This window comes from Homalodisca vitripennis, chromosome 8 (assembly GCF_021130785.1).
Source record: "Homalodisca vitripennis isolate AUS2020 chromosome 8, UT_GWSS_2.1, whole genome shotgun sequence".
NCBI classification, from domain to species: domain Eukaryota; kingdom Metazoa; phylum Arthropoda; class Insecta; order Hemiptera; family Cicadellidae; genus Homalodisca; species Homalodisca vitripennis.
In genome coordinates, this window is record NC_060214.1 from 23,501,742 (window position 1) to 23,527,848 (window position 26,107).

At 37.2% G+C, this 26,107-nt stretch overlaps 1 protein-coding gene across 1 annotated transcript; it reads right to left on the reverse strand.

Annotated features, from left to right (window-relative positions):
- Positions 1–10,668: 10,668 nt before the first annotated feature.
- Positions 10,669–25,317, reverse strand: LOC124368060 (glutenin, high molecular weight subunit DX5-like). The gene is made up of 5 exons (XM_046825334.1): positions 24,814–25,317; positions 17,384–17,547; positions 15,971–16,395; positions 15,005–15,881; positions 10,669–12,229 (listed from the first exon to the last, which is right to left on the reverse strand). The coding sequence occupies exons 1-4, from the start codon at positions 25,315–25,317 to the stop codon at positions 15,046–15,048; spliced, it is 1,929 nt and encodes a 642-aa protein (XP_046681290.1). The 3' UTR covers positions 10,669–12,229; positions 15,005–15,045.
- Between the last annotated feature and the right edge of the window lie 790 nt (positions 25,318–26,107).

Consider the following 26,107-nt stretch of genomic DNA (forward strand, 5'->3'; position numbering starts at 1 on the left):
TTTAAAGTTCAGACTCTGCAATAACACTGTTTCTACAATGATAACATTCACCATCATCTCTGGCTTGTTTTTGTAGTGACATTAACAGTTTTTAATTTGTTGATAAGCATGTCTATAAATATTTTTTTATTAGATTGAATTCGATAAAAATTTTTCTTGGCTAATTGGCACCTCCATTGTTTCATCAAAGCGGAGTTCGTAAGATTTTGAAACACAAGCAGTTCTTCTTAATTTTTCCATTGCTTTAATGTTCTTAGTGTAGTCTGAGTAACCATCAAATACAACAACGATACTTTAAACCCATAATGTGTTTGTAAATATTTGACGTATTTATTCAAAATATGAGAGATAGTATCATCTTTATTCCATACAAACGCGAGGCAAGAGAAATCAACCATCGATGATATAATATTCATATTATTTAGAGAATATATAATTTATAATTAATATCTATAAATATGGAATATTAAATAATAAATAATAATAATAATTTAATAATAATGATAATAATAAAAATGTAATAATAATGATAATAATGCTAACAATAATAATAGTATTAAATAATAATAATAATAATAATAGTAAGTGAATAATTAACAATATAACTCATTTATTTATTGTATTCTACTGGCTGACCTCGCATTATCGTATATACAGGTAAGCGGTCCCCTACTCTTTGCGCTGAATCTCAAAAAGGGTTGAACGTACATAAAATTTACTTCAGACAAAAGTTGAAGAGAATTTAGAGGTGAAGTTAGGAGAGGATACGACAAGTAAAATCTAATGTTTATTTATATTAACTTACTGAAAAAGAAACCACCTTCAGTGCAAAAATTAAATCTTCATTCCGAGGTTGCATCCTTATTTTGCCTTATTTTACTGAGTTAATTACACATACTCATATACATACTAAGGGTTTTTAATGTAAATGTAAGTGTTATATTTACACGATTTAACAAACTGTTACGTATCCATTAGTCCTAATCAGACTTAGCCAGAATATAAAAAATATGAGTTTTAAATTTAAATAAACTATTTACAGTAATATTTTAATTTTTAATTCATTAAATTTTCATTTATAGTTCATTAAATTTAGTTATATTATTTTTAGTTTCATGAGTGTTGTAAGTAATAACAATAAATAATATCAACATTTTTTTTTCAGATCTACCCTCCACCACCCCCCAAGTACAGGCAATACTTGAGACAACTAATCTATTACAAAATTTGAAATAATCAGTTATAAACAGTAAATTACCAAAATTTTAGGGGGTTATTCAAAAGTAACACTGGGGAAAACATTGTTTGAAATGTAAGTAATGTGTTATTTATATGAGTTCTGGTGCTTTCATTGAAGTCCGGGCCCGATGACTGATTTGGAGTGTAGGTGTCAGTTACAGTTCTTCTTCATCAATTGGAAATTTCGGGGCCATGGGTAGAGTTCCCGGCCGCTCACTGACATTTAGACTGTTGGTGTCAGTTTGAATTCTTCTTCATCAACTGGAAATTTCGGGGCCATGGGTAGAGTTCCCGGCCGCTCACTGACATTTAGACTGTTGGTGTCAGTTTGAATTCTTCTTCATCAACTGGAAATTTCGGGGCCATGGGTAGAGTTCCCTGGCCACTTACTGACATTTAGACTGTTGGTGTCAGTTTGAATTCTTCTTCATCAACTGGAAATTTCGGGGCCATGGGTAGAGTTCCCGGCCGCTCACTGACATTTAGACTGTTGGTGTCAGTTTGAATTCTTCTTCATCAACTGGAAATTTCGGGGCCATGGGTAGAGTTCCCGGCCGCTCACTGACATTTAGACTGTTGGTGTCAGTTTGAATTCTTCTTCATCAACTGGGAATTTCGGGCCATGGGTAGAGTTCCCGGCCGCCCGATTTCCAAATGTACAAAATATTGAAAAAAATACCTTAGACCCGGAGATAACATGTATAGGTGTAGTATATTTCTTGTGAACTGTCGTCGTTCTCCTCCAGTGGATGTTTCAAATACTTCAAATTTTATTTACTTGTCACGCTAACACTTTGAATTTTGAATGGTAGTTTGCTGAATGTTTAATAACCATAGTTACTAATTTCAACAATCACATAATAAACATGTTAAATATGAATTATAGTTTACAACGTCTGTGGCTGTATTTGGAAGACATTGATTCTCGTGATTTGGAGGATTCGGGCTTTACAGAAGAAAAACGTTTTATTTTTATTTCTAGAATAAGTTGCTGAGTTATTTTAATTTACTAAGACAAATTCCATATATAAGGCTTTATCTCATAATTAATTATCGATTTTGAAATAAAAGTGATTTGTGGAGAGATCAGTGATAAGTAAATCGCATTTAATATTAATGCATATATGATATAACTCTAACTCAAAAACTTCTCTAATTATTAGTCTCCAGCGCAATATATAACATATCAAACTGTTTTTCTTTCAGGAGAATGCGCCAACGTATCGCATGTTGGTGCCATTGACGTATAATACACCCATACATGATGGGCTGGTAATCGTCATCTGTTTACTGTCAAGCACCTACATTACTAACACGGATTTCAGTTTTATAGTATGAGGCTAGTTGAGTAACTAAATGTAAAATTGAATAAATCTATTAAAATGCGTAATCTTCTAATACATACGATTAAACTATTTTACCACCCACAGTAAAAAGCTTCCAGGCGAGAAGGTACCTGCAACTTCTGGTCTACTTGTTCTTACAACATTTCATATAAACATTTCGCTCTGTTGTATTCACTATTCATTTTACCTTGTGCCAATGTATGACCAATAGCTAATTACAGCTAGACTGTAATACGTATACACGGGTATTCCTAAGTTTACGATATCACAACAACCTAGAAATTTATACGTGAGATTATGCACATGACGAAGCTGTACCGAAGCTTCTGTACTGGGATGTGTTGCAGATTATTAATGAAGATGACCGACAGACGCACTAATCAGGAATTATTACCGACTATGGTTGTGCGCAGTCAACATTTATTTGAAGACTGTTTGTTTTGTTACACTGCTTACATTTACAATTTAACTGTACAAACTCTGAAATTAGTTCAATATTTACAATAATATTTACATTCATGTCACTACTTACAAAACCTTTTGGTAGGCTAGAGTTATTTATTTTCTTGGAGCTGGATGAGAGGTTAGTGGTAGGCCTAGGACTTTGAGTGCCACTTTCATTCGCAATCTTATTAGTATTGGACCTTTTCCTTTGTGTTGGTTGCCTGTGATTCGATATTTTGAATTAAATTTTCTAACTCTAGGCATTTCTTTTGTCAATGAAGCACTATTTAGACCAGAAATAAATCAAAACACTTTCACAACACTGACACCAAACAAAACAATAACAAACTACCATCAGAGCAGACAGACTTCAGCTGTGTTGTCTAAACATAAAGTAGGATTGCAAACAAAACAAAGTAAATAAATTAAGAATAATCAACTATTTGTACACTACAACAAAGTATGTTCTAAACACAAACTTCAGTGCTAATCCACAGCTTCTGACCCAGCACTGAATCCAAGCAAAATGTTGCGCAGAGCTATTTGTTTAATTTTGTTACAGTAACAGCATTTTACAACTATAAAGTGTTATATATCATCTTAAACACAAAGAATTGGAGAATTTTTTCTGATAAAAAACAAAAAAACCTGTTTTTTGGTCCAAAAAGGTACAAACTCTCCTTAACCCAAAAAAATAAATACATGAAATTTGTTTCCGATAGAACAGTTTGGTATAAAAGGTTTAAGACCTTATGTTTGAGCATAGGCTTGCGGAAACGTGACACTGTAAAATTAGGATTAATGTACACGTTTAATCGTAAACGTGTACATTATTCGATAATAATATTGATTATTCAGAAAAATCATAAACATTATTTACTCACTATTTAAACACTCCAAGTTACAAACTTCAGAAGAAAAACTCAAAGGCCTTCAACATATAAGTTACTTATCAAAATGTTACACGTGGAAGCAAAAACTTATCATACACTTGCTGACAATATAATTGACCTTTATTTATCACATTCCACACTACGTTTAGTTCATGGTGTTGTTAAATTAGAATATATTTAAAAACAAGTTGTATACAATTTATTAAAATAGAGAGAAGCCGTATTTTTACAAATCACCTTTTACTGGTTAGTAAATATTTTAAAGAAACAATATTTCTTTAAAATGTTTATTAATATATAAGTAAATATATGTTGTTTCGTACATTTGCAGAAGTTCAGCAAGCGCTATTTTACCAGTGCTAGGATACAGCATTAAGGATACAGTAATACTATATAAAAAATAGGCTGCTTCATATGTATTCATTATATGCAGAGCACGCTCTTAAGGGCGCGAACCTGAAAGCAAAGTTCTAGGAGATTACAAATCGTGCCCTTACTAGTGAATTGATCAGTAGGAGACATATAGTTAAATTAAAGTTACATTCTATGTAGGGCAGCCTCTTCAAATTTCACTTTGTATTTTATAAACCAGATATTAACATTTACACTTTATCGTCTTTATCGGACATATGATCACGCAATTACTTTTCAGAAAAATTAAGAAACTAGAGCTATAGATAGGCTTTTCAAGAATAATATAATTCTTCAAAATTATTAACATTAGCTCGGTGTTAGGTCAAGTTCTAATCTCCCAAAGTCTTGCACGAGTTAATTTTCCATCGTTTGGTGGCGCAATAAATAAATAAATAAATAAATAAGGCCTTTATTCTTGAGCGGATTTCAGTTTACAATCTGTTTTACAAATCGACTCACGTCAAACTAATCATACAGTACAATTCGTATTTTAAAACTGTGACACCCAAATATTGCGTGCTGGTAATTTACATAGAAAAATTCATACTTAAACAACAGTACATCATTAAGGTACCTATACAGTTTTTAACTTCCTTTTTGAAAGTTTTAACAGACAAAAGTCTTTATAACTGGTGGTAAGGCATTGTACTCCTGGGGTCCAAAGTACGAGAATGACCTTTTTGTAGCCTCCAACCGCACACGCGGCAGTTGCAGCTTGTCGTCCTGTCGAGTGTGCCGTTCTCTTAGAGTCGCTCGCGCCACTAGTTTCCGTCTCAGGTAAGAGGGGTCACCAGTTACCAAAACCTTATGCACCAATGTCACAGTTTGGAGCCTACAAATATCTTGAACAGAGTGTAAATTTTGCTCTTTTGCGATAAGGTGAGATGTGGTCAAATTTTTTTAGATTATAAACAAAACATCAGCGCACTGTTCTGTATCCGTGCAAGTGATGACATTTGCCTCTTGAGTTAAAGCAGCTACCAAACACTGGAAGGGCGTAATATATTGATGGAAATACCAGAGAATTTACAATAATGCAGCTTTGAAAGCATTGGAAATTAACGCTCTGTATCTATTCAAAAACTCTCAATTTACACATTGCACGTTGAGAATCAATTCAACATGTTTAAGAAAGTTTAGCTGATTGTCAATTATAACTCCAGGACTTTAACAAAAACACGATCTTCCAAACAAATACCCTCAACAGAAACAGAGAGAATACTCCTGTTCATGGTCTCTTCAATGGATGGTGAGTAAAAATGCACCACAGAACACTTATCTGCATTCAACTTTAGGCCATGTCCCTCCGACCACTCATTAACCCTACGCAGATCAGCATTGAAACACTGCACCGCTTCATGGACACCTGGAGGGGGATATGTTAGAAGCATCTGAGAGTCATCCGCATAGGAGTAGAGTGAACACGAGGACAAATGCAAGTTCAAGATCAGCAGTATATAAAATGAACATAACAGGCCCTAAACATGACCCTTGAGGAACCCCTGTATCCTTCGACAGCGAGGAAGAGCAGTTTTCTTTTACCTTCGTCACCTGAACTCCGTCCGCTCAAATATGAGCCAAACCATTTTATAGCGATTTCATTAAACCTATAGAAATTTTAATTTGGCAAGAAACAGTTCATAATTCACTAAGTCGAACGCTTCAAGAAATCAAGCGTCGCCAAAATACTTCCAAAACCTTTATCTTTCGCTACATGCAGCTCATCCATAATGTTTATCAAGGCGGAGGTATGTGCTGAAAAAAACTTCCTAAAACCAGACTGATGTACAGGAAGAATATTTTCAGCCTCAATGAAAGCTGTCAACTGATTCACCACTACCTTCTCAAGGATTTTTGACATGGGCCGGAAGGATCGATATCGGCCTAAATTGGGAAATCACACTTGGATTCTTTATTTTGGGTATGGGGCGTGACAAGACTTTGCTTCCAGCATGATGGAAAACACCCAGAAGCAAGGGACAGGTTAACCAAATGCGTAATAGCTCCCAAGCAATATGGGCTCATGCTTTCACTAGCCTGATAGATATTCCATCAGTCCCCACAGCCACTGACGTAATGTTATTCATTATGCATTTGATCTCACCCTCAGTAAACTGGCACAAAAATTGAAACCATGCGCTAGATCCTCACAAACATTGTTTCTGTAGAAATTCAGTTTCTCGAGGCTAATCCTGCTTCCACCACCCATGCCTGCAAAGTACCTGTTGAGGTCATCAGCTGAGAATCTTATATCGTCACTATTACGGTCATTTTCCAGCACTCCACCGGACCGTAAAACACCCCAGAATGATTTAGAGTCCTTACTATTCAGCTTGTCGTGAAAGTAATTTCGTTTTTGCTCTTCTGATGGCGCAGTTCAATTTATTTCGTGCCTTACTGTACAACGTTCTAGCAGCCGAAAACATCACTATCATGCAGTCTGTGTTTGAAATATTTTTTTTTCTTCGGTCTGTCACTCCGCCATGGGGCTTTCTTCTTGGTGACTCGCTTCTTGTTAACGGTACGCAGGTGTCAAGCAGTTGGACAATGTAGGTAGTTAACAATTGACTAACTTCCTCGACTCGAGGTCTTTGTCTCAATATCATCCCAATCAATACGTGACAATAAAGAAACAATAAAGAGACACATCGAAATTGGAAAAATTTCGATAAGTTATAAATTTCTCCTTTGGCCTATAGTTGCCATACCTGAGATCACAATATAACCAGGTAGTGGTCCGTAATTTGTTTACGTCTTGAATCAAGAATTTTGGACGTAATCCACTAAACCAACTTTGACTATGTCTAGACCTTTATTCACAACAATATGGTCGATCAATGTCGAAGAGCTCTCGGTGACACGAGATGGGCTCTGTTATGAGTTGTACCAACCCTAACGATTCATACAGGTTTTTCAGGAATCTACAATCGGCCTTACCAGTTATCCATAAGATTTAAACATTAATGTCACCCAACAAAAACAACATCATCAACATCCAACAACTGATCAATAAACAAAGAATACAAAATAGAACTCAGGGTGTGGAATATATAAACACAGGGTGGTTTATATACCACGCACACACACAGCTTCTTGTTTCTCAAACTAAACTTGCCACAGATATATTCTAAGCGACTATCAACATTGTTCAAATAAACCTGCGTCATTTGCAGATGATTTGCAACCAGGAGTGCCACTCCTCCACCAGCGGCTCCCGGGAGACCCCTCAGCGCCCCTGTCTGTCCTTGCGCCATAAAGAGTAGCCATCTACAATGAAACAATCTGAGGAAACATCTGGAGTCAACCACGTCTCCGAGAGACCAAGAATGTCAAATTTGAAATCATCAATAACCGCACACAGCTCCTGGAAACCTGTGTTCATTGATCTCACATTTAAGTGTCCCAATCTGGGTGCCGTTCGAAAGTCGATGAACCAACTTCCCTTATCTTGCTTCTCATTTCCGCGTAAATTTGAGTTTAGTAGTACGAACGGTAGAAGAAAATATCGAATACTATTTTATTGTTTTATTAGCTGGATTGGTACGTTATGGTAGTTAATATTTAAATGGATTTCTAAATAATTTACAAGTGTATACAAATTTGTTTCATAAGCAATTGATTACGATGTTATTCTATTTTTCAGCAATAGTGAACTCACTAAGTCTGATTGCAATGAGACTCAACTAGAAAACTGTGAAATTACCAACAAATTTAATGCTAAATCAAGAAATACGATTTCATCCACTAGTAGTTCTTTGCTGGTGTCACGTCAAACTGTATTCATTGCACTAAATCACAGCACTCCCTGTACTACTGGAAACGCGTAGACAATGAATGTGAAAGAGACGATAGTGATTGGTTGCAGGGATTGAAGCAACTACATCATCTGCAACAAATTCAAAGTAAGACAATTTCCTTATTTCAAGAACGTAGCCAAGAAAAAATTATGGAGGAGGGTGAAGACAACTAATATTCTCCCTTAGTGGACAAAAAGTAAGGTCCCATTTTGTGACTTAAAAAGTTCTTAACCCGTTCTTTATGTTGAGAACGCTATTTCAGTTAGCAATACTGAATTATTTAAATAATAATAACTACTAAAATAGTAATTGAAACAATTTAACTTTGAGGGGGGATTCCGGACCCCTTGGGCCCCTAACTGGCTACGTTCTTTTCTTATTTGATTTGACGATTTTAAAAACCAGTGTGATACTAATACATTATAGTATACATTAGTTCCTTTAGAATTGCAACAACAAAGATTTGAAAGCCATAGAACTGTTTTATTCTATACGATTTGATATAGTTGGTAGCAGCCAAATAACTTCTGTAACAACGTACATTTACGACTTTCTGTATTTTAATCTAACAATTACAACGAATTATTTTTTTTTTTTTTTTGAGGCGAAAGATTCTATCAAAGTTTCACTTGGTACAACCACCCCACAGTCTAATACCATAGGATAAGTGCGGATAAATGAGGCCAAAATAGGCCATTAATTGTATTTGCCGGCTACAAAAGTTGGAAAATTTGCGTAGACCAATTATGCCCGAAGCAACTCTTGAACACGCGCTGTCATGGTAGTTCCAGATCAAGCCTCTGTCAAGGTGTGAACGTAGGAACTTATTGGTGGATTCGGCTTCTTCGAGAATGACGTCATTCACCATTATCGTTGGAGTTGATTTAAAATTTCTATTTTCTTTTTAGGTTTAAATGGATGTACAGTCCAATCTTGATAATCCGACATTTGCCAGTCCGACACGTTCGGTAATCCGACACGTTCGGTAATCCGACATGCTCGAAATACGCTATCGGCAGGCGTCGCGTCGCTGGCTGCTCAGGCACAGCCTCCCCCCCACTCCACCAAATTCGAACGTTCCCTCACTGCCTCTCAGCCGTGCGTGATCAGTCAGTCCAATCTGTCGTCCTTTCCTATGATAACAATGAATACAAACCAAAACAATAGTCTGCCAAGTTGGTTTCCCGCCAAAACGAGCTTAGCGCGTCCGTCGCTAGGAGCGCTTGTTTCAATGTCTGTCCCTCTCGCTCTAGCTTGTTCTCTCTCTCTCTCTCTCTCTAACTGGCCGCGCTCTGTCTTCTCCCTCGCTCCCGCTCTGTCTTCTGTCTCTCACTCTAGCTGGCCACGCCACGAGCGCCCTTCACGCTGCCTAGCGGTGGACGTGCTAAGCTTGCCAAATTCAAATAAAAGTTGGCAGACTTTTTAACATTGGTTTTGCGCTTCTTATAAGGTTTGTATTCATTGACGATACGTAGTTACTTGAAAACGAAACAGATTATGATGAAACTTACTTGGTTAGTCTGTCTACCATGTTCATTGTTCATTTATTAAAAAAAGTGTTGAAAGAAAATGAGAGCATACCATAAGAAGATGTAATGAAGTGGCTGATGGAGGCTGATCTAAATGCCGACTTAAATGATGACGAGATTATTGAAGAGACCACTACTCCAGCCAGCGGCAAGACTGACGGCGACGAGATCGAGGTGGCTGCTAGTCTTTTAAAGTCAGTAATGTACGCTGTAATTGAAATGACGCTGTATCGGCAGCTGTTACCCTTATAACTTACTGTCAAGAGCGTGGTGTTGAAATTGAGAAGTTAAAAAGTCTTCAGGACAATGTGATCTCAGAATCTTTAAGTAAGTAGAAGCAAAAACTGTTTTTGATTTTTTTTTTTTAGTGTAAAGATGCTAGTTTAAGAGTTTTTCACTTATATATTATGTATGTACAGTTTGTTCATTCTACTATAATTACGTTCTTACAGTATAGTGTTTGCTTATTCTCACGTTTCTTACTGATTATAGGTTATTTATGCATTGTGTAAATGGCACCCTTGGTAATCCGACAGTGTGCTGGTCCCATATCTGTCGGATTATCAAGATTGGACTGTAACTAGTTTTTATAATGGTTGGTTGCTAATTTGATGCTGTCAAAGTATTGGATGCTTGAGTTTACATTGGTATAAGCGCGGTTAGCGAAACCCGCGGTAGGCCTCCTCGTCTTGGGGCTGCCTCCACATGGCTGTGCCTCAATTTGGCTTCGCTCTCGGGACAAGTGCCTCCAGGGTAACAGGATGGCCGACTCAGTTGGTTACAAGTCCGCCTTGAATTATGTAACTTTTATTTCTTACATATATAAACGTTATGTTGAAATTAACTAATATATTTTAAGGTTAAACACAACCAACAATATCTTTTCGAGTCCCCTGGATAATAAAACTATTTATCATATGCAATTGGCATATTAATGTTATTCAGATTAAGAAAATATACTAACAGGGTAGATAGTTTTATGAAGGTAAATTTATGTAAATACAGATTTTTCTTGTAGTAATTTATTCTTCTTCTGATATGTTTCAATGCTAGTTATACATGTTCACAAAGTTGCGCTAATTCCAGTTTCAAACATTACTAGACAGCGAACTCAACATACATTTTTACACTATAGATACAATGTATAATTATGGTATATTTTAGAATTGCCATAAAAATCACCACATTTTCAGCTGAGATATGTATTGATAAGAATGTTTGGAAACTCCAAAATAGATGCAGAAACCCCTCAAAGATTTTGAAAAATATTTAAGACCAATTGAAATTGTAAAGAACACTGTAGTTAGTTGCCTGCCATCTTTATTACACTTTCTAAATGTTTCCCTGAGAAACACATTTACAGTATATAACATAAATTCATGTAATATTATTATTTTTTACAATGTTTATCTACTATTTGTTATAGTTTGAACATTTTGGAATTGAATTGTAACATTTCAATAATGATTATGAAACAACATATTATATAATAATCTTTTAAACTCGTATATTTATATACTTGTGTATTACATATATGCTGCATGTTCAAAACATTTTCTACTTTATATTACAACTGATAAAGTTATGTTATAACTGTATTAGGCCTACATCTTTTCAAAATGATGCATTAATTTACTATAGTAGGAGCCACAAAAGAGTGCAGTTGGTGGTGAGCAATAAATTGGACAGGCCCGCGCGACGTTGCTACTGAATACGTCAACTGCCGCCCGGCACGGAGTGCTGAGGGTTTAGCGGGGAACTAGTTTGGCAACGTCGCTCAGTCCTCGTTGGCTGCTCCAAGGTCACGCGTCAAATAGGCTCCTCCCTCAACTGCACTCTCTGGTGATGCCTACTGTAGATCAACAGACTTAACTAGTATAAATAACACAGCCCAATTCTGTCATCACATAATGTGGTTCATTCTTCATAACAACCTTTAGTATACAACATTTATTACGAACTATGATTTTTAAAACAAACACAATTGGAGATGGAATGATTTGCATGATGGATACGTTGTACCTAGTCATATTTTCAACACATACGTATTAAAATCAAAATTAAATACGCATCTTCTTCAAAATTAAATATAAGCAATTTACCTTGGGCATGTTGGTTAAGTTGTACATTTACCAGAAACTAAATACTCGCAATCCCGATCAGTACTTTTCAATCAATTAATAACTATCGGTGTTATATAAGAAAGCCGATGACCTGCCATCTTGTATTTTAAGGTTGGAAATAATAGCGTTATTTTATATCCTGCGTTGGCCGGGATATTATTATTGGTACTGCTAACCCGAACATCCCTTCAGTTCATTTGACAAGATCCTTGCACAACGCCTATGACCCATGGGAAAGGCAGAATAAGACTAAAAGGAGACTGAAGTCTCCTTTATTTTATAAAAAAAGAAGTCTAGGCAAGGAGAAGTTCACTGTCATGGTCACAGAGATCCCCTAAACTCTTGCTCCTGTGGGTCCGTGTTTCCTGCTGTACCACACCTGGGTGTCTAGAGGTGGAATGTTGGTGTACTGGACATAAGGATACTGCGACGTTGGTACACCTGCTGCAACAAAAACGTAATTGACAAGGTTAGTGTATTTAAATAAGAGTACGTGTTTTTCTCACAGAATACTAATACGACTCGATATGAATACGCCAGACCCCGTGTCGCGTAACAGGCTTCACTGTGGTTGAATGATACATTTTAAACCTACAGCTCACTTCATTCTAACGATGTCTGCGGATAGACAGACAGACACTCATATTGAAGACAAATTTTACATTTCCCTTGCAGATAAAAGAGAAATTTACTGTGTCAGCTTACTGAGGCTTGAACGAAGTTAGCCAAATTCCGTGGTTGGATACGAGGGCTGTTTTTTAAGTAAGGGCCGTTCTCCCGTACACGGTAGTAGTTCGCGTTCCTGCCGTAACGAGCGTGCGCCCCGCCTCCCGGCATTCCTAGCGAACAACTTCATGTCAGTTACAGCTCTGTACCTAACCTGTATGCATTACTGTGGATCTTTAAAATGTTTAAGATTATCGAATCACCCGCCGCGTGTGACATTCGGTCAGTGATACGATTTTTAACTGCAAGAAACATGTCGGTTGCTGACATTCACCGTCAGCTTTGTGAGGTGTATGGTGCCAAAGCAATGAGTGAAGGTAACGTGCGGAAATGGGTCCGAGAATTTAAAAATGGCCGCGAAAATGTCCACGATGAAGATCGCTCAGGCCGGCCATCTGTGATCACGGGAGATTTGGTTACTGCAGTTGACGCAAAAATTCATGAGGACCGACGGTTCACAATAACCACTCTCTCTATGGAATTTCCTCAAGTGTCCAGGTCAGTACTGTACAAAATTGTGTCAGAAAACCTAAACTTTAAAACATTGTGCTCAAGATGGGTACCCAAACTCCTCACTGAGGATCACAAAAAAAGAGATTAAGCAGTTCTTTGACTTTCTTGACCCGCTACGACGAGGAAGGAGACGACATGTTGAGTCGAATTGTCACAGGAGATGAAACATGGGTATCCCATATCACTCCTGAATCAAAGCAACAGTCCATGGAATGGCGGCACACAACATCTCCAGTCAAAGCCAAACAAACGCTGTCGCGGCGCAAAGTTATGGCAACTGTGTTCTGGGACAGGCGCGATGTTTTGCTAGTGGACTTTATGCCACGAGGAATGACGATTAACTCAGAAGCCTACTGCGCAACCCTGGCCAGTCTCCGACGCGCCATTCAGAACAAAAGACGCGGCATGCTGACAAAGGGAATTCTGCTCCTCCACGACAATGCAAGGCCTCACACCGCTGCTCGGACACAGGAAATGATCGACTCTTTTGGCTGTGAAGTTTTTGAATCATCCGCCGTACAGCCTCGACCTTGCTCCGAGCGATTTCCACCTTTTTCGGTACTTGAAAAATCATCTTGGCGGGAAGCGCTACAATGACGACGAAGAATTCAAGACGGCCGTTAACTCCTGGTTGTCAGAGCAGGCGGCAAATTTTTTGAAGAGGGATTTCAAAACTTAGTTTTAAGATATGATAAGTGCCAAGGCAACTATGTAGAAAACTAAAAAAAGTATGTAGATTCTGAAAATAAATGTATTTAAAAAAAATAATTGTTGTTTATTTAAAAAAAAAACGGCCCTTACTTAAAAAACAGCCCTCGTATGTACTGTCACAGAACTCATTGTTCTCAATTTAGAAATGAAGTCTACAGATAACTTGCCACGTGCTTCATTTACATTTTTGTCCATTAAGTTAGTTTTCATAGCAGTATTCAAAATAGAGAATGTTCTGGTGAAGAACAACGCAAGGAGTACGCTGAAATTAAATCTTATCACCGACATTTAACATTGATTCCATTCTATTTTTTTCTTTTTACTCTATAAATACAAATTTTAACACTTTAAGATTGTACAGTAATCAGTTTCGCTAACGTCAACGTCTAACTCCGCTAACGCTCGCTGATGCAGTTGAAGACTGATACATATTGGTCTGGCTAATCCTTCTATGATTGATTATTGAATGTTAATATTATTTAAATACTTCACCGTTACTTAATTCGACTTCAGTTTAATTCAACCAAGATAGGAAAGGTTAATTTTTGTTCTATTTCATGTGTTGTAATGTGTGGAATTTTGACGTAATTGCGGAGGTGACATAATTTCGGAGGTGACGTTATTGTTAATCGGGACAAGTGAGATGGAGCCTCAGGGCCAAAATCTTTTTTTACACAACCAATATAGATATATTGTGGCTGGGTGGATTTAAGTTAAAATTATAATGAACGTTCTAAGTGATACATGATTACCCTAGATAGGGTTTTCGGTTCATTTTGTAAGAAAGCGAAGCAAGCAGGATAAACAATTACACAAGACGTCTATGAGTAGGTAGATCGATTTTAATCTAAATTAATGTTCTATAGGACAAATCAGGAATAGCTCATAACCTACTTTGGAGCTAAAGACGCGTAGACCCCAGGCCAAAACTGCGCATGAATACTGGAAACGCTTTGCGGTTGGATATATTTTAACAAAAGTACGAACAGTGTATATGACAAATGTTAACCAAAGACGGTTATTCTGCATCTATTGGGAAGGGGGACGGAGCCCTAGTATAAAATCCTGTACAACGTTTAGTTGGATAAGTATCAGTAAAAAGTGTACTGAATGTTTTTTTAAGACAAGAATTAAGCAATGATAGCTCACAACTAAATTTGGCACCAAGAAAACGTAACCCCTAGAGTAAAACCGTATTATGTACAAGTACTATATATGCCTTGCAGTTGGATGTATTTGAACCATAATTGTAGCAGGATATATTTTAACCTTATTGGGTGCTAACCGGAGTTACTAAGGGCTGGGTTGTTCTAGGATTCCCGAGACCGAGAGGTGCCAGGGGCCAGAGCTGCTAGAAGCTGATTGACTGGGGCCTTCCTGAATCCGGAAGATACTAGACGCCGAGGAAAATCAGAGGGCAGGAACTTCCAATGGCGAGGAGCTTTCCGAGACCAGGGGCCGGGGAATGCCACAAACCGGGGCTTGCCAGAGGCCGGGGCATGCCACAAACCGGGGCTTGCCAGAGGCCAGTGCCTTCCAGAGGTCGGGGTTTGCCACTGGCCGGGGCTTGCCAGAGGCCGGGGACTGCCAGAGGTCGGGGTTTGCCACTGGCCGGGGCTTTCCAGTGGCCGGTGCCTTGCAGAGGTCGGTGTTCGCCACTGGCCGGGGATTACCAGAGGCCGGTGCCTTCCAGAGGTCGGGGTCTGCCACTTGCCGGGGATTGCCAGAGGCCAGTGCCTTCTAGAGGTCGGGGCTTGCCACTGGCCGGGGATTGCCAGAGGCCAGTGCCTTCCAGAGGTCGGGGTTTGCCACTGGACGAGGCTTTGCAGAGGCCGGGGACTGCCAGAGGTCAGGGTTTGCCACTGGCCGGGGCTTTCCAGTGGCCGGTGCCTTCCAGAGGTCGGGGCTTGCCACTGGCCGGGGATTTCCAGAGGCCGGTGCCTTCCAGAGGTCGGGGTCTGCCACTGGCCGGGGATTGCCAGAGGCCAGTGCCTTCTAGAGGTCGGGGCTTGCCACTGGCCGGGGATTGCCAGAGGCTGGTGCCTTCCAGAGGTCGGGGTTTGCCACTGGCCGGGGCTTTCCAGTGGCCGGTGCCTTCCAGAGGTCGGGGCTTGCCACTGGCCGGGGATTGCCAGAGGGCCGGTGCCTTCCAGAAGTCAGGGTTTGCCACTGGCCGGGGATTACCAGAGGCCGGTGCCTTCCAGAGGTCGGGGTTCGCCACTGGCCGGGGATTACCAGAGGCCGGTGCCTTCCAGAGGTCGGGGCTTGCCACTGGCCGGGGATTACCAGAGGCCGGTGCCTTCCAGAGGTCGGGGTCTGCCACTGGCCGGGGCTTTCCAGTGGCCGGTGCCTTTCCAGAGGTCGGGGTTCGCCACTGGCCGGGGAATACCAGAGACCGGTGCCTTCCAGAGGTCGGGGCTTGCCACTGGCCGGGATTACCAGAGGCCGGTGCCTTCCAGAGGTCGGGGTCTGCCACTGGCCGGGGTTTCCCAGAGGCCAGTGCCTTCCAGAGGTCGGGGGCTTCGCCACTGGCCGGGGCTTTCCAGTGGCTGGGGCCTGCCAGAGGTCGAGGCTTGCCACTGGCCGGGGCTTGCCAGAGAACTCCTAAATGCTGAGAGACCAAGTGGTGTGAGAGGCCAAAAAGTGGCAGAGACCGAAGCCTATTTATGGTCGAATCGTGCTAGAAGCCGGAGCCTGCGAGAGGATAATATGTTTATGTCTTACCTACTGCACTAAATCTTGTGACCTGTCTTGTTTATTTAACCTTATGACGTTTAGATCATCCTTTCTTACTATTCCAATAAAGGTTTTAGCAGTGATCCACGTTTTCAATGCCTTTTATTGTACTATATTTTTATTATTAGACTGTTGTCAGTTAATCGAAATCACTTAATAATGGCCGAGAAACACTATTGGCATAAATTAAATTATCTGATCTGAGCATATGATGTACATTCTTATTGCAACTGCTACTTTAGCAGAATAATGATTTACCATGGTGGTTAAGAATGTCCCATGTAAATTTTTATTTAATTTGCACTTATTCGCAGTTGATGTTGGTTGTTCATTCGTAATATACATTTTAAGTTGTAGATAAATATTATTGGGTCAACAAATAGTTAACTACGCACATTAAAGTAAACTTATATATAAAATCTTTAATTAAAGCCCAATATAATAAGATACGAATAGTGATAACACACGGTTAAAAGAAAAATTAAAGTGTGTTTAGTAATTCAATAGCCATCGTTAAGTGATACGATTCAATAACTCTTGTACATGACAACAATCTAGGTTAAAATAGTGCCAAAGCGTTGTGACACACGCAGTATGGAATCACAAGTTTGTTGTGTGTTAAGTCAATGCACACTATCTCTAAAACATACACTTGATAAAAATAACAATAACTATTATAGACTGAAAAAATAAAAACAGGTCACGATTGCCTACTCGAAATAGTCAACAGCTGACTAGCGGCCAACAGTAAACGGCGATCGTCAAGGCAGATACAAGCCATTTACTATTGGCTGCTGGTGAGTTGTCAGTGGTTGGTTATCGTAGCACACGTATTTTGACCAGTATTATTTACTTTGTTATTATTATTATTATTATTTTTGCCTAATGATCTTTTTAGAACTTAGAACTAACCTGTACTCAGGCGGTAGAATTCGGGTCTCATCAGCGACGGGGATTGCTTCTTCGTACGTTGGAGGAGCGGCGCAGGATGTTACAGGACCTGCCGATGCGAACACCAAGGACTCGTACTCGGGAGGCTTGTCGGTCACAGTCTGATGAGGACAGGATTCGCCATCCTGGAACACATAATTTTGTATATATTATTTTTATACCGATAATTTTTCATTGTATTTTGTGCGTACGGTTCGTTCTAACTTGTCTGTTATCTACAGAACACCTTTTTGGGTCTTAATGTCCTAATACTTTGCCAAAACCTTATACTTCCTACAAAAAAGACACGTACAGATATTTTAATTTAAATGTTGCAATGTATATTCTCTGACAATTATATGTAATAAACGAGCCTCACTTTAGCCTCTAAAAATAATTCTTATGAAGTCATTTCAAGATCGAATTTGAATTTTGGGTAACAAAACCATATTAGGACAGTTTGGTGTATATGAACGTGTCTATACGGGTACAAATGAACATTCTTTGTCCTTTTGTTTGTTTTTGATTATGGAAGGATTGTGAAGAAAACAGGATTTTCCGGACATTTGTCATTGTTTAGTGATAAAAAAAGTTGTAGGTTGTTGGTCGACGAATGCAGACCTTTTGTGACCTCTATTCTGTAGTTCAGTTTTAATAATTAGTGTTTTGTTTAGTTGTTGTTAAGTGCATGTTTTAGAGTTAGTGAAGTAGACACACAACACGGGAGTTGTGATTCCTGACTTACGCGTGTCACAACGCTCTGGTACGATTTGTTTATTCTTTAACCTAGTTTGCAATTATATGTTAAGTTAGTTATTTATGTGAAGAAGAGATCGGATTTCAGGTCTCGAAACGTAAGTGTTACTGATGTTTTTTATCACTGAACGACGGCAAATGTCCGGAAAAATCCTCTTTTTTTCATAAATGAACAGCCAGGAAAAGTAATGATTTTTAAAATGTTTTGTTCTGAGGAATCGTTAAAAAAATCAAGTTGGATTCTTTTCTAAAAACAGCCGTATTCAGGTCAAAAAGCGGCTGTGAGGGATTTTCCAGACATTTGCCACAGTTCAATGATACAAACTTCACTAACACGTCACAGGCAAACCTCAAGCAAAAAATCAGTTATTCCAAAAAGAAAACTTCCAGGTTTCATTACAATTTTTACGGCTCATAGACCATTGGATGATTTGAAAATTTGCATAAATTACATATTTGCGTTAGGAAAAGATTATAAATTATTTTTAAAAAATGCAATCAAATGTTTGGTTTCCGCTAAAATGGAAATGGCAAATACTCGTAAAATGGACGTGATACTGTGATAGGATAAATTGAAATCGTAGTCACAAAACGTTATATATTATAGCAGAGCTATAGTAGCAGGTGATATCGTCAACTACTGTAAAACATTACTAATCATAAAATTAGTACTCGTAGGTATTATACAATTTAATTTAAATGCTATTATAAAATTACCTTAAATTACTATCAGCGTGGTGATTTTTTTTTTAAGATAAGTTAAAGCTAATTGTTTTAAAGTCACTGACACAGTGATACTGAAAAAACGAGAGATATCAGTAATAGAACACTATGGTATTAAATAATACATATCAACTTGTAGATAAACGTAGCAATAATAACTTACTTAACAATACACTTAACAAATGATACTTATTTACCAAATGATAATAAACTTCAGGCATGACATTTGGTGCACTGGAAAGTTAAGAGCCACACCTGCGTCATCGAAGAAATTTGTCTAATGAGTACAACATGCCATCAATGCTGAAGATTGTTGTTGATGGTTCATTTTACAATGTAGGGAATTTATTGCATGTAAGGTTTTCTTCCCATATTGCCAGCTGATTCTTCGTAAGAAGATGTGTTATGGATTAGTAAAATCATATTACTTTTTTATTATTATTTATTTATCGAGGCATTCCTTAGGTTTATTCAATTTTTATTGTTAAGTCAATCTCTCTGTTTGAGCGAAGAAAAAGAAACTACTTTTAAAAGATACTTCCTTGAAATACAACAGTATATTAATTAAACTGAACGAAGGAATAAAAATTTCGATATATCCTTCCCATTACATCACACAAAAATATTCATACTTAACTGACTCAAATCAGGTCTGTTTTACTCAATTTATATAAATCTACAGAAGAGCGTTTCACAATAAAATCACTAATTACCTTTGTCGTTGATAAACAGACAAGACAAACTAATCCTGATGGAACAGATGAGCAAATTACCCTTTGCTTGGGCCATATGGCGTAGTTTTTACGAAAAAGGTACGCTGCTACAATTTGTTTGCACCAATATAAGGTCCAGAGATGTTTGCATGCAGCCTTTCCTTCTCTTTCTTTAAAGCAACAAGGTAGAGGGATCAAGCTGTATATCCACAAGGAGCTGTGGTGATCCGTGAAGTTCGTTACAGCTTTCTAAACATTAGTCATAGAGTGCAAGTGAAGCCGCAGTCTACTTCCTGTCTGGAGAAAAAATGACATTTGGCAGAAATAGCCAGTTAAAACGGTGGCGGGTAGCTCATCTACTGTACGCAGCATAGCCTACTTATGATGGATTCAAAGTTCTTGAATGCTATAAGCTTATTATGTGAATACATTTAATAGTTTCTACAACAACCGCTTAGCTCAATTTGCTGAAATTTTGAATTATTCCTACTTTTGCACGCTTGTATTGTAACTAGTTATTTATTATTATTTTCCGAGTTACGAAAGAAGTTAACTGCCTCATAGCTTAAGTTGGACGAGTGCAAGATTTGGGACTCCAAGATTTATGAAACATCCACAGAAATTAACAGTGAATCGTATAAAGATTTTACATGTGGCGCCTAAAGGTTACCTTCTCTCCTTCTGGAAATGGAATCTATTTAAATTATTTGATTTAAATGCTTGTACTGATATTAGAAATAATATACCTGATTATTATTAAATTTCTTTTTAAATTATAGTGCCATTAATGGCCGTGTCTCATTTTCCTAATTATCTTGTCTTCGCCGTCATTGCACACATACGTTGATGACCACTACAACTGAGCAGTAACACGAATATGTAATATGCATAATGTTTATTAATTTTAAAACAAACACTACAATACAAAAACGTTTATTTTCATGAAGCCTTACGTTTTCAAATAAAACATCATAAGACTCACAACTGAAATTAAAGTGGTTACAACATAATATAAACAATGCTGTGCTTAAATAAAATAAATGGTATTAAAAAATACCAGGAGATAATAATTTTAACCAGAAAAGTATTCTATGTATATATAAAACGTAAAGTTAATATTTGATTAGATCAAAAAAGGAACGGTGAATTTTTTAAAAGCCACGGTTCATTATTTACTAGATTGTTTTATAAAATTTGTTTCGTAATGCATCAAGGAAATTCTTATTTTTAATTTTTTAAATAATTTTTGTGTTAAACAGTGTCTAGTTTGAAGGGCCTCTTTGGAAAACGAAAGATATTACGCCAATGACAATTGTAGTTTTGGAGCGTTTTTTTATTAAATTAACTAAAGAATTACATTAATAAAGGAGCTCCTCTCTTAATAATATTATAAATGCGAAAGTGCCTTTGCTGCTTTTTTTCCTTTCACGTATAAACTATTATACTAATATTTCACATGAACATTCCTAGGAACCCTAGGATGAACATAGGCCTATTCTTATTTCGAAAAGCCCTTCGAACTAGACCCCACTGATCTTTAAAGCAGAGAGAATCCCATCATGGTCTCTAAAGTTGTGTAATATTCATTGAATGATCCTGTCAAATGTAATCAACTGCTCTGTGCAAACATTGTTAATTAGTTTAAGTCCTGTTTATATTTATAGTGTGTAAATCGTCAAAAGACTAACCACAATATTGTTTAAGCCGATTTAGATTACAGCATTGATTGAGATACTAGCAGTTTACCCGCGGCTTCGCATGCGACTTCGTAGGTTTTGCACGTGTATGAGCACATGTGGTTCGAGTTAATTATATTTCATACGTAATGTTGAGTTTGCCTTGTTTGCCACGATTAAGAAAAGCCGTCTAAGTCTGGTCTTGGTACTTTTTTGTTCCATAACTGATTTTCACTTGTGTCCCGATCAAGAAAAACACAGGTCTGAGCAAACTACTTATAATCAAAAGACAACTAAGATAGGTTTTATAAGACTTTAAATTTACAGTAAATGATAGATACTGTATTTGTCTTTTATATCTGTATTACAGTACTGACCAAGCACTGTATACTTCATGTTTTCTAAAATGTCAGTTAAAGGTATATCTTTACTAAAAAGTTTAATTTTCTTATCTGGATATTTTGTTAGTCTTAGTGGCAACAGCCATTGCAGAAAAGGTTTACTCTAAGCATTCACACTATAAATGTAAACAAATTCGAAATTGTGGTTAAATAAATGAAAACATATGGCTGTGCTGTCATAAAACAATGTTTAAACAGAACAGTTGATTACATAAAACAGGTTCTTTCAATTAATATTTCGCCACTTTAGAGACCAAGATGGGATTTTCTCTACTTTATAGACCAGTGAGTCATGACTCACAGAAAATTTTTAAAATAAGAATAGGCCTTCCATCCATGTAACCCATGCAAAATTCAGTTCAATTGGTTGAGTAGTTAACAAACAAAGACACTTTCGCACTTAATATTATTAGGATGATGGGTGCTAGTTGGTTAGGTACAACACAGAAGACAGGAAGCTAGTCAAGGTTAATTATACACTATTAGGCCTAAGTGTATAAAATATCAGCCGTTATGAACACATTGATCACAGTATCCTCTATTACAATCTTGTTGTTTAACTATTGATAGCGTTATTATTTATACATATTGGCATATTTAATCATATTATTATTTATTTACTTTACTTTATTGAAAACGTACTTGTTTAGAGTACACAACTTGTTTGCCTTAGTCCTCTTATCTTATTGTAAAACAACCATTTGACTCTCAGTATTGTATTTGAAAACAATTGAAGAAATAGAGCAAAATTTCTCTGAACCAGATCTAAATAATCATTCGTTTCCTTATGGCCGGTATCGACCTTTAAAATCTTCGATTATCTTTACACGACTAATAACTATCAAAGTTAAAACCAATATGGTTCTGACAAGTTACGCCACATAAAATAGTTTACCATCCGCAAGAGAACTCGATTTTTGTCAAATTTTATTGTAAGTTATAAAATGCCGTGGCTTGATCGGATATACAGGGTGGCGCATATGTCAGTTTTCCCCAGAAGATAAATTTAAAGGCGATTATAGGTTAATTGCATAAATATTTTAGGCAAGAAAACAAATTTATTATATGAAATTTACTTACATAATTACCAGACACTGTTAAAGCAGCTTGTTCGAAATGTCCACCTTGATTTTTGCACTTTAAGCAATAAAAAGTTTATCGTTATTGACAAGTTCAAATGCATTTATAATTAGTGTTTGTGAAATTCGTCAAGAGTTTTTGCTGTTTTTGAAGCATACACAGTCTCCTTTATAACACCCCACAGTAAAAAATCACATGGGGTCAGGTCTGGCGAGTGCGCAGGCCAATCGATTGTACCACGGCGACCAATCCATTCATTAAAAGTGTTATTTAACAAATCTCGAACTTGGATGCCGAAATGTACTGGGGCACCATCTTGTTGCCAGATGAGCGAATGAATATTGAAAACAGGATTGTTTCTGAGCTCGGGAACTACTATTTCTTGCAGCAACCGAAAGTAACTTTCTGAGTTAACATTTCCTTGAAGAAAAATAAGGACCAATCAGTGCAGTACTCGAAATACCTCTCCATACCATAACACCAGACACATTGAGTGCTGCTTGGATTACGTTATAAGGAATTACATCCGACCAGTAGACTATAACGTAATTATGCCGATTAACGCGTCCATTTAGTTTTGAAACATGCCTCATCACACCAAAAATTTATCGCAAGGAATTTGGATCAGCTTCTGAGCGGATAAATTATTGTCCTAACAGAATTCCAATCGCCTATCGGAATCATCCTCCTTGTGAAACGCTTGGAGTACAGATGGACGGTATGGCTTAAATTTTAACTGCTTTAACATTCTTAAATTTTAATTGCACATACTTCTTTTTGATATTTCTAGTTCAGCAGATGCCTTACGAGTCGATTTAAACGGGACTGGCTACAAAAGCTTGAGCAACTGTCTCTAGGTTTTATTCGTTGCAAATTGATCGTGAACGACCACACTTCGGGGCATTTTTAAAACACTTACTGTTATTTTTTTTTTATTTTTTTTCAAATTTCTTATTTAAATTCCACATATATTTGCCCAGTGGGTATCGCGAACACCTGGATATTTACCACTAAAGTCTTCAAATATTATAGCAGTATTTCTATGATGCTTCCACCACAACTAAAGGATTTAATCTCGCCGTTGGGTGTTGTTAAACATTTTAAAAACACAAACAAATAACAGATGCAAAAAAGCGTCACTTTACATTAGCCAGTGGAACAGACAACAATGAACTTATTCCGTGTTGCCGTCAACTTAACATTGTTAACCAAACAATCGAAACAAAATATCTCAATTTATGTGGAAACTGACATAATGCGCCATCCTGTATTAACAATAGTATATGAAATAATTATGAGCGCGGCAATAATTTTGTCAATAACTCCGTAAAACCTTGAACATTCCCTATTGTTTTTATGCTTTTTATTACGTGTTTGTGACAGTGATAATAGTTTTGAGATAAATTGAAATTAATTAAGAGCAAATCAGACATAAATGGGTTTTCTTATCATCCATCTCAAATGAGAACATTGAAATGTGCCTTTATTCTGATACTTCAAGGTGGAAGCGGATCATTGACTTTGCATCCCACTAGAGGGGATATTTGAAAAAGTGTAAAATGATCATAAAATATATTTTTTCTTCAGACCAATTTTGCGGTTTAAAATTGAGCACACAACAATGTATGGACATGCATATTTGGACACGCCAAACGCGTCCAAAATGATCAATAATTACAATCAATGATCAATTTTGGATTTTTGTTGAGGGTAAATTTCAAAAATGTTAAAACTATAGCTCAATATCATTATCGAGATGTCCCACGAACAGATAATCATAGAGCAAATAACCTTTTATATCCCACTGTTTTATTTATATATATATATATATATATATATAATATATATATATATATTATATATATATATGTATTTATTTATATACTCCAACAATTTGTGTCTCAATATAATTTCTATCATAGTTAAAGCGTTTTAATTTCCAATGTTTATATCCCCCCCCACCCCCCCCCCCCCCCACCCCCCCCCCCCCCCACCCCCCCCCCCCCCCACCCCCCCCCCCCCCCACCCCCCCCCCCCCCCACCCCCCCCCCATAATATATTACGTGCTTTTTTCTTGGAGATGGGGATGAGTCAATTAAATGTTTCTTTTTCTCTCTGTGCAACCGCTTTTTATACTTTCCTAACTTTTTTTCTAATTCTTTAATCTTCTCTTGTTGCTTGGCTATAGTTCTATAGGCCTTTGCTTTGTCTCTTCGGATTTTTTTGCACCCTCTTCTTTTTTGTTCAGATTCCTCTCTCACGTCCTGTAAAGGAGAAGCTGGGGGAGTATCTGTAACTTCTTTCAGTGATTTCTTTTTCAGGCTTCTAACAAGATTTCTTTCTTTCCAATACTTTCGCATTTTTCTTTGTTCTCTAGGAGTCATGTCTGATATTTTCTTTATTTTATTTTCTGCTTTCAATCGAGCAAGACGATCTCTGTCATACTTCCTCTTTTCTTCTTTCTTTTCTTCACTCATTCGTTCTCTATACCTTCGCTGACGTTCCTTTGTCAATGCTTTCTGTCTCTCATACTTTTCCTTTGCTGATAGCTTTGAGGAACGTACCATGGTTCTTCACGACCTAGAATCAAAAACAGAGAAAAGTGTTGCAAAGTTTTTAAAAACGTATGTTTTAAATTAAAAATAAATGTATTAGAGATTTGGTTAATTTAAGATTTTTGAGGAAAATCAAAAGTTTCTATAATTACAATGTGCCAATAAATAGTAATTTAACAAATTTGTTGTTAATTTATAATCCAATTGTTTGTTCTAAATCAACATGCTACAGAGCATATGAAAACTGTTAAAGGCTGTTTATACTATTCGTAGTAATCACGTTAATTTAGAAAAAGTAAAAGTAACATTAAAATGAATTTTAATCATAACTTTCAAACATTATATAAATAAAAATTATTTAACAACAGTTATTGCAAGTCACACAGTTTAGAAGTGTATTTCCAACAAATCGATAACGCTATACCTCATCGTTAACGTCACCGATTTGTGCGTCACCGATTTGTAATATTCAGATATAACCTAGTACTGCCGTGTTTAATGTTGAGAACAAAGGTTAGGAGATTGAGGTTATGTTCGTTACTAATAACGGCGGCATATGATAGCTTTCAGAAATGTTTTAACTGTATAGTTTACAAAAAAATAGCGTTACCGACTTGTTGAGGAATTAAGGTACTGATAGTTTCTTACCTGAATATTAATTGTTTGAAGCTTCTGGATTCGATGCAATCTTCACTAAAACAGCAAGTAAACTCGATACATTCGCCTCACATACAAAGACGTAATTTTTACCGCTCAAATCAAGTCTTGCTAACTTTTTGCGGGATCGTAGCTAGTAGGTCGT

What these genes read in the sequence shown, in the direction of transcription:
- LOC124368060 (XM_046825334.1), bottom strand. Translation starts at nt 25,317, where the DNA reads ATGGTACGTTCCTCAAAGCTATCAGCAAAGGAAAAGTATGAGAGACAG. An exon ending in ATTCTACCGCCTGAGTACAG is followed by an intron (nt 16,396 to 17,383) that starts GTTAGTTCTAAG and finishes GACCATAAATAG; the next exon opens with GCTTCGGTCTCTGCCACTTT. An exon ending in CTGGAAGGCACCGGCCTCTG is followed by an intron (nt 15,882 to 15,970) that starts GTAATCCCCGGC and finishes GACTTCTGGAAG; the next exon opens with GCACCGGCCCTCTGGCAATC.